General features: G+C 41.9%; 1 protein-coding gene across 1 annotated transcript in view; it reads right to left on the bottom strand.

Moving 5' to 3' along the window:
- The window catches only part of KCNH8 (potassium voltage-gated channel subfamily H member 8), a 320,221-nt gene that overhangs the window by 49,132 nt on the left and 257,949 nt on the right, over positions 1–13,140 (bottom strand). The window contains exons 9-11 of the mRNA XM_053265403.1: positions 8,445–8,644; positions 4,591–4,840; positions 3,646–3,860 (exon numbers count right to left, since the gene is read on the bottom strand). Of these exons, the coding sequence (XP_053121378.1) occupies positions 3,646–3,860; positions 4,591–4,840; positions 8,445–8,644 (665 nt within the window). The remainder of the gene's footprint in view (positions 1–3,645; positions 3,861–4,590; positions 4,841–8,444; positions 8,645–13,140) is intronic.

Consider the following 13,140-nt stretch of genomic DNA (forward strand, 5'->3'; position numbering starts at 1 on the left):
TTGGGGCAGTGTGGGGGCAGAAAGTGGATCTGCCCCAAAATAGTGGGGTGGGGTGGTAGTGCCTAATGGGTGGAGGCTACCACCCCAGTTTCAGGGGGATTAGGCAGAGGGCTGATTTTTTGAGAATTTTTGAAGTTTGGGTGTCTTTGGGGCAGAAAGTGGATCTGCCCCAAAGGAGTGGGGTGGGCTGGTAGATAGTGCCTAATGGGTGGAGGCTACCACCCATCCCCAATTTAACAGTGATTGGGCAGAGGGGTGAATTATGGTGAATTTATTTGTATGAGGTTTGTCTTCATAAGGTGAAGTGTGCTAAACTGATTACTTCCTCATATTATTCATAGTAAAGGAAAGTGTGAAAAAGTGAATGTGGGGTCATGAGAGTTGTTTAATTGAAAAAAATCTCATTTGCTATGATAGAATGAGAATTCACACCTCAGAAGTTTCAGAAATTTACCAAAAATCAGCCCTTTGCCCAATCCCCCTGAAATTGGGGTGGTAGCCTGCACCCATTAGGCACTACCACCCCACCCCACTCCTTTTGCCCAAATCCCATGCTATGCCCCCAAACTGCCCCAAAGTCACTAAAACTTTAAAAATTCACCAAAAATCAGGATTTTGCCCAATCCCCCTGAAATTGGGGTGGTAGACTCTACCCATTGGGAACTACCACCCCACCCCAAAATTTTGCCCCTGGGCCCCTTTTTACCCCCCGAATCGATTCGGATTCGGATTCGGATTAAATCCAAATCCGAACCGAATCAAGGGTGATTCGGGTGACCCAGATTCGGGCACAAAACAGAACAGGGGTGATTTGGTTCGGGTCCGAGCCGAATCACCCGAAATCCCGAATTGCACACCCCTAATAGTAAGCATACTATCAGTCCCCACACATAATCTTGCTGTTCTAAATTTGCAAGGAATGAAACCATAGAAAAGCGGAAACTACAGCCCTTATGGCAATGTCAAAGCTGGCCCTGAAAGGAATAGAAAAAGATCAGAGTGAAGAATTTTACGGCATAGCCCCCCAAATTTAAAAAAAAAAAAATAGCATGCCAGATGTTCGCCAAAGGGAAGCACAAGATATAGCACATTGTAAGAGCATGTAGTAAGAAGAGCCACTTTGTCCAGAGATCTATTACTTTAATGGGTACCTTCTAATTATCTGTATGGATAGGTCTTGGATCCTAGGGAGACATTCTGATCATGGATGCACAAAGTTTGGCTTAATTGCATGAACAATAAAGGACTTTTAATGTGGGAACAAAACTTTAATCTGTGAATCTCTCCTCTTAGTGGCTGACATCCTGAAACATGTTGTGAAAGTGCTTCTAGCATCAGCACACACACAGGGCTAGCCACTATAGTAGTCCCTGCACTTTTGAAGTGCGGGTGCTCTAACCCAAGAACATGAATACTTTCAGAGCTCTCCCTGGACCCCAGAAATGCTGTGTTAAAGTAGGAACACATCCTTAAGAGTCAGGGACTGGGGCTGTGCAAACCGGTTCGACGTCGAGCCAGTCCAATGTCAAGCCGGTTCAGTCCGATGGTTTGGGGTTGAACCGAACCACCCCCTGTTCAGTCTGACCCTGGACTGAACACTCCCCAACTGTTCGGGGTTTCGCGAACGGGTTCGTTTAAAAAAAGATTTTTTTTAACCTTATCCCCCTTCAAGAGAGTTCCTGGAGGTGGAACAAGGGAGGTTTCCCCTCCCCCCGCCGGCTATCCCTATGGCCCCCTGTGGCCGGTTTGGCCACTCTTTGGCCAGTTTTCAGTTTTCAGCCTTTTCCCGGTGGTGCGGAAGCCATTTTTGAGGCTGTGCACCTGTGTGAATGCCCTCTGCATGGCCCAGGCCATGCAGAGGCCAATTGCACAGGTGTGCGGCCTCCAAAATGGCCACCGGGCCACCGGGAGAACGCCAAAAACCAGTCAAAGAGCAGCTGAACTGGCTGGAGGGGGCCATAGGGAAAGCCAGCGGGGGGAGGGGGGACTTCCATGGACCCCCCCACACCAGCTCAGGAACTCCCCCAAGGGGCATAAGGTAAAAAAGAATGTTTTTCTTAAAGAAAACCCCAACCATTCACAAAGCCCCCCTGGACCGGACCGAGCGGGGGTGGTGGTGGTGGTTTGAGGGATGGACCGGTCAGACTCGAACTGAACCAGGCCAGCTGGTTCCATGTACATACCTATGAGGGACATGTCTGCACTTTAACAGAGCACTGAAAGTATTTGCTCTCTTAAGCAAGAGTGTCCTTGTTTTGGAAGCAGGGGACTAGTGTGGGCACTAGCACTGTGTGTGTGGTCTTTGTAGATGTACATGCTGCATCAGTCCTGGTGTCAGCCTTTGTTTCTTGCCTAGTTACAATTACAACTGTAGTTCAATTATTACAATTACAGCTGTAGTTCATACACCTTAGCTTTAAAAAACCCTCATGCTTCTCAACTGAGAACTTTCCAAAGATAACTTGTCTTTTAGATTTAACAGGGCAGTTAACCTTATGAACAAGGGCGTATCTAGGGTAGGGCAGGCAGGGCACGTGCCCTGGGCGCCACTTAAGGGGGGGAGGGCGCCATTTCTTAAAATTAATTTTTTTTAAATGGCTGCCAAAAACAAAATAGCCACTGTGCATGCTCAAATGGCCTCTGTGAGGCCCTAGGCCATACCAGGCCTCAAAGAGGCCATTTGAGCATGTGTGGCAGCCATTTTGTTTTCAGCTGCCATTTTTTTTAAAAAAAGATTATTTTTAAAAACGGCCACCGAACATGCTCAAATGGTCCCTGTGAGGCCCTAGAGGCCAGCGGGGGGGAAGGGGGAACCTTTGTGGACCCTCCCCCCACGGCCTTTAGGAAGCCCCCCAAAGGGGCTACAGGTAATTTTTATTTTTTAAAAAAATTAATATGTCACTGTAAACATATTCAGATATGTGACTTGTATGTGACCTTCAGACTTGTATTTTTCAGCTGATATTATGGTAAAGTTATCTGAAAGATGGGTGTCAGATGTTTGGACAGGGGGCACAATTTCAATGCTTGCCCTAGGCACTATTTTCCCTAGATATGCCTCTGCTTATGAACTATCAAAAGCATTGCATAATGAGTCTCCCATGAGTGTAACAACTTGTTCTATGACAAATGCAAACATTTCTTTGCTGTACCTTATATTGTCTCTACCACCTTGTTCTGAAGCCCACATATGATTATATTGTTCTGAAGCCCACATATGTTTATATTTGCAGGGCCTTTTTGCATGAAATTTTGCTCAGTTAATTTAGGTAGGGTAAAATTGTTAACCTGGTCTAAGGATGTAAGAAAGCACATTATTTTATATTAACTTTGGATTAATGTTAAATGGGACTGGAAAGGATTGTAAAATATAAGCATATGGGGACAAAACCCACACCAAAGGAATTATTCTTAGATATGTTTTCCTATGGACAGAGGAGAAGCACAGGGTCATCTTGGATCTATAACTCAGTAGTGTATCAATAATTCATTTGAATAGTGACTGGATTCTTAAGCCTAGAACAAGCACTCTAAAAGAAACATTATGCACCTATCTTTACTCTGATATTGATAGATGAAAGTGAACTCCCAAAACCTAAGATTTTCAAAGTTAAATGTCACTGCAGGCAAGGTAAAGCTACTCACATCACTCTCATGGCCTTCTCGAAGATTATACGTGAGATCATGCTGAATTTCTTCAACAAACTTGTGAGCATATTCTGGGTAAAGGCCTAGCACTTCAAACAGTCCTTTGAGAATAATACATTGGAGGTCACAGTAGGTTAGAGCTTTCACATCGGCATTTGTTTTAATCACTTGGTCTTTAATTGAGAGGTTTGCTCCAATTAAATCTCCTTTACCTAAAGAAAATACAAAAGAGGAAAATGCCATTGTTCATTAAGGTTACCATTCTGCACAGAAACAGAGAAGAGTTTAAACATCTCATGTACAATGCGCAGGAACTAAATGGTAAAGATGCAGGGTTTTGTGTTCATGGACAGAGACTTCCAGCCTCCGCTTCACACATGACTGGTGCAGATCAGGGTTTAAATATACCAATATGCCGCTGTCATGCCTCCCAAGACGACTACAAGAAGTGATCATTACCATAAATTTCTGCTAGCTGCCTACTAACACCACACTTGCACATTGCCCCAGTAAAAATTAAGCTTTGAATATTTACTTTGATTGCTTTAGTGTATTGGCTATATATAAAAATGAGAGGCGGTTCCCAGGATCAGTGGGAACCGCCGAGATGGGGTTTGCGAGGAGAGCGGGCTTAGTGGGTCAAATACTGTTCTTCTATAATAGACTATATTCATAATTGAACAAGATGCACTAATAATATGCAGTTTACATACCATCTCTTTATCCTTGGCATGCCACACAAGCACAAACTCATCCAGGCCAGATATGAATCTTAATTTCAGCACTGTAGATATGAAGGCCTGGTTTTGTCTTACCAGAAATTTATCTGTTGGCTAACAATGATTTTTAAAAGAGTCTAAAGTAAATGCATCCCTTAATAATATGTTTCTTGAACTCCCCGCTTTCTTTTCGGGCAAGAATATGGCACACATTAAAGCTTACCTAGAATTGCCAGCACCATGCTGTCTTTTAGAACTTCCATGGAACCTGAGCACACAAAATAGATAGCCTGCAAGGCATCTCCCTGCCGGAGGAGGTACTCCCCAGGAGCACAAAAGGAGGTTTTGATATGCAGAGACAGAGACCTGAGGCAACCGCGGCTGGCACACTCAAAAAGGGACAGCTGCAGAATCTCCTTGTTCAAGTGCATGGTGATGTCTGAGCGCAGCTCATCAGGAAAGTCCTTTAAAAGCTGTCCAGAAAGGGGGGGAAAGGTTTCTTAGTGAACATCAATAATCTGGTCTTTTATAAAAACAAAGCATTTTATAGTTATGGATCATGCTTTGATTGCTTTCAAAACCAAAATGTCAGAGAGGCAATCATGAGGAGTATCTGGATGGAGACCAGAAGGACAATAGTTGATTTTTCAAATGATTTAGCACCCATGACATTAAAAAAAGAGGAATAATGTACGATTCCTAACAGAAAGACTAACTGAGGAGAATATAGATTATCATTGGCAAGTACCATTTAGGTTGACTTTTAAGTATACAGGAGAGCCTCAATATCTGCGGGGGTTCCATTCCGGGCTGCAGCTGGAAACCGTGGATATCGAGTCATTGGGCCTATGGGATTGAAGGGGTTAGGTTCCCAGTTGGCCCAAAATGGCCAAAAAGTGGCCAGATTTCATGGGGGGAGGGAGCTTCTTCTCTGCTGTTCCCCCAAGTCATGCTGTGCCCCCAAATTGGTGAAAATTCAGCAGCAGCCCCCCACTTTTTTTACAAAGACAGGAGCATTTTGTGGCTCCACTGAATAAAATGGCAGCTGGAAATGACCTTTGTGGTCATTTCTGGCCACCTCCAACCCACGGATACATGAGGTCAGCCTGTCCCCCCCCCCCGACCTGTGTATGCCGAGGTCGGGTGTATTTTTCCCAACTGCAGATACGCAGATCTGAGGATGTGGAATCCATGGATAACAAGGTTCACCTACAATGGGAAGTGGGTTAACATACAATCACATGAAGGGGCTGAAGATTTTATGAAGATTTTAGACAAAAAAGAACCTCACAAAGGAAGAGAGAGTAAATCCAAAACCAAACTTGGTACAAACCCCTAGAAGGACTGATAGAGAGACTCAAGAAACCAAAACGAAACTTAAAGGAGGCAAAAGGACCCCTAATACAGAGATAGTTGAGATTCAGGGCAAGGACTCTCTGTTGAAAAGTAGGAACAGAAACTAAAGGGTGATATTAACCAACTTCTGCTAAAGATTTCAAGAGAACTATTGCATTTACACTGTCTTTTGTTTTTCTATTTTGAATTGAGAAGTTGTATAGATTTAATTGAAGAATATAACAAAGAAGCTATTCTCATATCCAGGAGAAATCAGGCTAAGGGAGCCTAGCCCAGTTTCTCCTGGTTGTCTACTGCCATGGGAGCCACCAGCTCCCAGCAGCAAACTCCCGGAAGCACCACTCCTCTTAAATGAGGTTAGGGGAGCTAGCGCTCTGTTAACCCCGTTTGCTTGGTTGTGTGCTGTTACAGCACGGCTCCACACCATGGCAACACACGAGGAGACCCCTGCTGGGAGGCTAAAACATGCCTCCCAGCCTCAGGGGTCTTTCCAGAATGTCCTGTGTGCTCGCACTTCCAGGGGCCGGAACGTCCGGGGAACTTCCTGGAACTTCTGGGTGCCGATTGGCCCCCAATCTCCACCACCCCTGCCAGCTCCATGACAGAATCGGTAATCGTGTGGGCGGCCCAGGGACAGCTCCCTGGATTAACCTGAATGACATTTCACACCAATCATGTGAAGCACCTCAGTGACTTGAAAGATCTTGGCTCAAAATGTCAGTCGTTTAAACATTAAATGGGAAAGGGTAAAAAATGAAAAAAGCAGATTGTTTATTCAAGAAACAATTGAAAAGGCAACATTAACACTTATTAAAAACTTTAGGTGGCTACGAGATCTAAGAGACTTGCGCTGATACTAAAAGGCATTTCAACTTTGAGAACAAACTTAAACTTTACATGTTTAGATCAAAGAAAAGACCCTGAAGCAAGATATGTAATGTTAAAGGGATTCATTTTAGATTTAAAAAATAACCCTAGTAAATCTACACAGCAAATGTATCACAAACAGGTTTTTATAGTAAGCTTTTTCAGAATATTAGTGAATTTACCAGATCCGAAGATGTCTTTCAGAACAAAAAATTGTTAAGTTCAAAGAATGAATGGGGAGACAGTGGACTGGTTCCAATATAACAGATTAAGAAGTTATGTAGACAATAAAATTAGTAACAGACAATTGAGAACTGAATAAACAGTCTTTGAAAGTTTAAAACTGCCACATCAACATTGGCAAAGCTTTATCGAATGCTATTAGACCATGAAATACAGCACTGAGGTCATTCACACAGTCAAAAATTGTGTTCTACTTGGGTTTAGAAGCTCTGTGTACTCCCAATTTTCAGTTGTGTGGACACAAGGTAAGAGGAAAACCTGGGTAGAAGAGATTGTGTGGAAGCAAGGTAGGAAGAAAAGTTACCCAGGCTTCTCTCTTATCTCGCTTCCACACAATCACATCTATACAGGTTTTCCTCTTACCTTGCTTCTGCACAACTGGGAGCACACACAGTTCCCAAACCTGGGAAGAACACAGTTTTTGATTGTGTGAATGACCTCAGTGAATCTTTCAGAACTAGATGGGTGAACTTGTTAAGGGTAAATATAACAGAATAAGAGTGGAATAATATTTTCAGTGGCCAAGCAATGAAAGCTATTTGTATTAATATGGAAGAAAAAAAATCTGCAAGTATTGTATCAATGGTACATAACACCTAAAATCTTAATAAGGTATATAGGAGCTCTGTGAGATGTTGGAAGTGTGGGGATTTAAATGCAGACCTTTTCTATATGTTATGGAATTGCTATGTGGTTCAGAAATTTTGGAAGGTGTTAATTAGATAATTTAGAAAGAACAAAAATAATAACTGAAAGAACACTTAAAGTGGTTCTTTTGGAATGTTTTGTAAATATCCCCTGTAATTTGAGAACTCAGGAAATTAAAAGAAAGGGAGGCAAATAAGACAATCTTTTTGTATTCAGTGGGGTCCACTTTTGGAATAATGGAAGATAAAATTCGATATGGATTTTAATGTTTATATTAAGCTGGTATTATGAATGTGGTAATTTTTGTATGGTCATGCGGATATGATTTTGTGTTGTATCATGTAGTAAAATGTGTTTTATCCTTTTTTGTTTTAAATTTTTTTAAAATTAAGATCTGGTTAGCCCATACAACTATCCTGTGAATTAGGACATTAGTATTTCTGTTTTTCAGAAAGATTCAGAAACTGAACATTTCATTAAGCTTCCCTATCAGAGTTCAACCATCTGTTTGCTAAGCCAACCTCTCTCCTAGATTTTATAAAGGAACAGGTTTACAAGATGTCCCTTATACATACACACACACACACACACACACACACACACACACACACTTGGGGAGAGAGGGAGAGGGAGAGAGAGAGAGAGAGAGAGAGAGAGAGAAGCAGCAGCAAAACTAACTTTCCTTAGGACACAATTAAATATAGAACATAGATCTAGCTACTAACTCAAAGGCTTAATAGCACCAGAGGGACACAAACATAGTAACTTTTCCCATGAAAAATAGTTGTATAAATTCCTTTAATAGAATCTTCTCTGGAAAACATTAATTATAGCTTTATAATGTATGCAAATAACATTGTTTCAGAAATACAATCCCACAAAAATGGCAAGCTAAAACATTAAAATGAAAAAAAAAAAAGAAACTTGTATCGAATCTAGAAATTGAAGAAAGCCTATGATTACCTCATTGGAATCTATTCCATTATTGACAGACCATGTGGTTTGGAAATATTCAAGCATTCGTTGCTTTAGCTGCTGTGGTAGGTGATGGACCCTTATAAAATCCTTCAGATCCTTGGTTCTTGTGTGATAAAGGGACCATCTGGAGTACATCCGTTGAATAATAGCAGTCACATTACCAAACACCAAGGCATGCATCAAAGCTGCAAAAAACAGAAGGTGCTGATGCAGTAAAATATACCAACTGTCATCAGAAATGATGCTGGAGATAATAGTAAAGAAAGAAAGATCTTGCTCCTTAATGATATCAGAATACCAAAAGGTGGGCAGCAAATGGTTTAGAATAGATAAACCACGTTGATAAAAGAGTCACTTCTGTCCTGTCCTGTCCTTTCTTATCTTCCTAATACTAATACCAGCCCTAACTAAACTAGAACACCTCCTACTAAATTTTTAAGTCATGCTGCCTTAATAGCTTAAATTCAAAGCTGGAGTAATAAACTAAAGTCTTGTAAGCCAGAGTAATAAACTAACATTTACTCAAGACATCAAAAGAGAGGCAATTAGCCCCATCACTAATCCCCAAAATAAGTATTTTTAAATGAACTATCTTTTGCCCCAACCACCTAAATTCCTCAGCTGGTCCCCCCAGGCTTATTTTGCACCTCCAACCTATTATCAAGGTTTTCAATTGTCTATTGCATTCTTCTTCTGGTCTGTTTCTCATTACAACCAGACCCATTGAAGACACAAGACAATTCACTGAATAAAATATGGGCCACAACTTTATTAAATTATTCTTTAGATCAGGGTTTCTTAGCCTTGGGCCCCCAGATGTTGATGGACTACAACTCCCATCATCCCCAGCCACAGTAGACATGGCTGGGGATGATGGGAGTTGTATTCAATCAACATCTGGGAGCCCAAGGTTAAGAAACCCTGCTTAACCTGAGAAAGAGAATTGGCACACTACCCCCTACAATACAGATGCTAAAGACTCACTGCTATTGTGCCAGTTCCATCAACCAAAACACACTTTGGCTCCAGGCAGCATCATTATTCAATTAATTAATTAATTAAATTCATATACCACCTGACCCCGAGGCTCTAGGCAACATAAATACAATAAAATACAATAAATACAATAAAAACACAATAAAACAACCTATTAAGACAATGAATTAAAACAATTCAAATCAAAATGCATCACAAAGGCTCTTTCCAAGGCTGATAAAGATGTTAAACTTCAAATATGTATTCATTCATTATTTATTTATTGAAAGGCCAGGGACCAAAAGAAGGGCAACCTGAGAAGATCTCACAGGACTGGACAGGATTGGCCAGGAGAGGCTTTAAAGTTAAGAACCAGCACTTTGAATTGGACCCAGAAGCAAATAGGTAACCAGTGCAGCAACCGCAGAAGAGGTGTCACATTATCCTATCTTCTAGTGCCCATAAGCAGGTGGGCCACTGCATTCTGGACCAACTGAAGCTTCTGGGAGCACATTCCACAGTCCAGGAGTGACTACAGAGAAGGCCCACTCCTGAGCTGATGTGAAGGCACGTGCCTTCAATCCACCACCTGCAAGCTGCCAAGCCTTTAAGGCTGGTGATTCCCAAGCAGGTTGGAGTAAGTCCTCACCAAGCTCTCCCTGTGCCACAAAGCCTCTAGGTACCGGCAAGGACTCCTCCCTACACCAAAGGTGTGCCTAGAAGGTGCTCACCGAATCCTAGATTACCCTTAGAAACCACACTGTACTTGCCATTGTGACCATGAAAACCTGAATTACTAAAGCCAATAGTGCAAGGTACACAAAAGAAGCTGCTGGCCACAGCCAATCTGCCTGGAACCAAAATATTCCTACTGGGATCCCCGAAGGGGCAACCAGCCAAAATCCCACACTATGGACAGGGATGGGAAGGAGGGATTGCTTCTCTGTGCTGGATTGAGGGTCTGCGTGCAGCGGCCGTGCATGCTCCACCCCTTAAAGCCCTGCCAGCCCAATGACTGGCTTAGAAGCACCTCATTCAGAGTCTGGAGCAAAGCATCCACCCCCAGACAAGTGTGTGTGTGTGGAGGTGTGTGTGGCCAAAATCCTTTTAAAATGATGTGAATTTTGACTTTAATATTCATTGGGAGGGCTGCATCTAACAAGCTTTTTTGTGAGCGCTTCCTAATCCCCTTTCCCTCCACCATTTAGTATTATCCTACTTAATGTTCAATATTAATAGTATCATAGGTTTTGCTTCGCAAACTCTAATGAATGTAGAGCACATACATTTTATTCATCTAATTAATAAAACTCTGCTCCTCTCACAGCTCATTATAACAGCTATTTGTTTTCAAAACAGAACAGAGCTATTAATTCAGCTTGCAGCATTTGTTTTTCCTCTCCTCCACAATTTTTTCTTTTTGTATGCATATTTTTCTCACTGTTCAACATATGCCAGTCTTAAAGTGTCAGGTTTTTTAATATCTTCCTAATGGGGAAATTAGAACTCAGAATAGTCACACAGTAGTCTGGTGCAAACATATGTGCTGATAAACATTTTGCTCAGTATCACAACCAGCCTTACAAACAGGAAATTCTAGGGCAGTACACTAGTACTGTACTGCAGAAGCGGACCTCTTTCCCAGTGCCACTGAGTTGTCATTTTAAGCACCTATTTGTTCCAGTTTTCTGTAAGAACCACATTGTTAGGTGCTCCATCTGCACTGAAGAACTAATTGAGTTTTTTAAAATGGGTTTTTAAGCTGTTTTGTATTTTGTATTTTCTTTACCTTTGTTATGATTTAATGTGTTGTGTTTTTATTGTATGTTTTAATCCTCTTTTGTGATCCGCTCAAAGAACAATTTGTCATGGGGCAACTAACACATAAAGTTTATTATTATTAAATATCACAACCACAGGAGTTTTGAGCAAACTATTGATTGAATGATTGATTGATTGATTGAGTGAGTGCCGTCAAGTTGGTGTTGACTCTTAGCGACCACATAGATAGATTCTCTCCAAGATGATCTGTCTTCAACTTGACCTTTAAGGTCTCTCAGTGGTTCATTCATTGCTGTCGTAATCAAGTCCATCCACCTTGCTGCTGGTCGTCCTCTTCTTCTCTGTCCTTCAACTTCCTCCAGCATTATAGACTTCTCAAGGGAGCTGGATCTTCGCATAATGTGTCCAAAGTATGATAGTTTCCCTGGTCATTTGTACTTAGAGTGAAAATTCTGGATTGATTTGTTCTATGATCCATTTGTTTGTTTTCCTGGCTGACCATGGTATCCTCAAAAGTCTTCTCCAGCACCAATGTTCAAAAGCGTCAATACTTTTTCTATCTTGCTTCTTCAAAGTCCAGTTTTTGCATCCATAGAGTGTCACGGGAAAAACTATTGTCCGAAAGATTCTAATCTTTGTAGGCATAGGAGCAAACTATAGGCTGAATCAAACAATGCAAGTGTTCAGCCTCTGGGAAGGATTGCCAGGATCCAGGGCTAAGGCTGGGGAATCCATGTTTCTGGTTGAGATAATGAACAATTAAAAAAGGGAGAGAGAGGGCGGCAGCCTGGTGCCCGAGTATGTCCCGCACACAACGTGTTGGGATACCTTCATTGTTGCTGCTATGGTTTCTGGGACCTCTGTAGACCAACCTTCCCACCTCTTCACCCCACTACTACATGTCTTACTTTCTTAGCAACATAGGAAACTGCTAGAGGTGTGCAGAACATTCCGCTAGCGGGATGTTCCACCTCTAAATAGGGTGTTTTGAGTGTTCTGAGCTTTGAACAGAATGCCCTTAAAAGGGAAGGGGGTCTTGTTCTGAGCACAGAATGGAACAACCCCATTTTTGCCAGGACATTCCGATAAATCGGTCTACCATTTTGGCTTTCAAAATGGTGGTCTTTCTGGTTTCTGCACATGTGCAGCAACCATTTGTGTAGTGGTGCTGCCACACCATTTTGAAATCCAGAATGGTGGCCAGAACAGTCTGACAGAATGTTTCACGTTCCTTTCCAAACTTGGAACAGAACGCAAGATGCATTTTGTGCACACACCTAAAAGCTGCCTTATACCAAGTTAGATGATGGGTTTATCTAGCTCATTATTGTTTACACTGACTAGCAGTGGCTCTCCAAGTTCCTGGTCAGGAGTCTTTCCCTGCCCTACCTGGAGATGCCAAGGACTGCACCTGGGATGTTTTGCATGCAAAGCAGATGCTCTGCCATTGATCTAGGGACCCTCCCCATTCTTAGTAAAGAAGACCTCTCTGCCAAGGTCCCTGGCTGACAATGAGAGTCAGGTAGTGGCTCTCATCCTAGAAAGGCTCCTTTGCCATGGAGGGAACAAATACCTGAAGAATGCAATTACAGCTGTGGAAACAGGATAAATATTGATCCATTAACAAACTGAAAAGAAATTAATTTGTCTGAACAATAACATTTTAAAAATAATTCTTATGGAATGAATGTAGACCAGTGGTTTAAAATAACAGTTACAGTTAATTTGGAAAAGTTAGTTCAAATCTGTTGAAGCATCTTCCTGTGTTATAGGCTAATAAACCCACGGGGGGGAAAGAACTGTGTTAGACAAGCCATAATGATGGAAAGATAATGAGGGTGAATCAGCAGAAACTAAATCAACTCTACCCATCCTGTTTATGTAGTCGCCACAATGTGAAAGGAACCCTGAGACATTGCTTCCA

The sequence above is a fragment of the Hemicordylus capensis genome, chromosome 6 (assembly GCF_027244095.1).
Source record: "Hemicordylus capensis ecotype Gifberg chromosome 6, rHemCap1.1.pri, whole genome shotgun sequence".
Lineage (NCBI taxonomy): Eukaryota > Metazoa > Chordata > Lepidosauria > Squamata > Cordylidae > Hemicordylus > Hemicordylus capensis.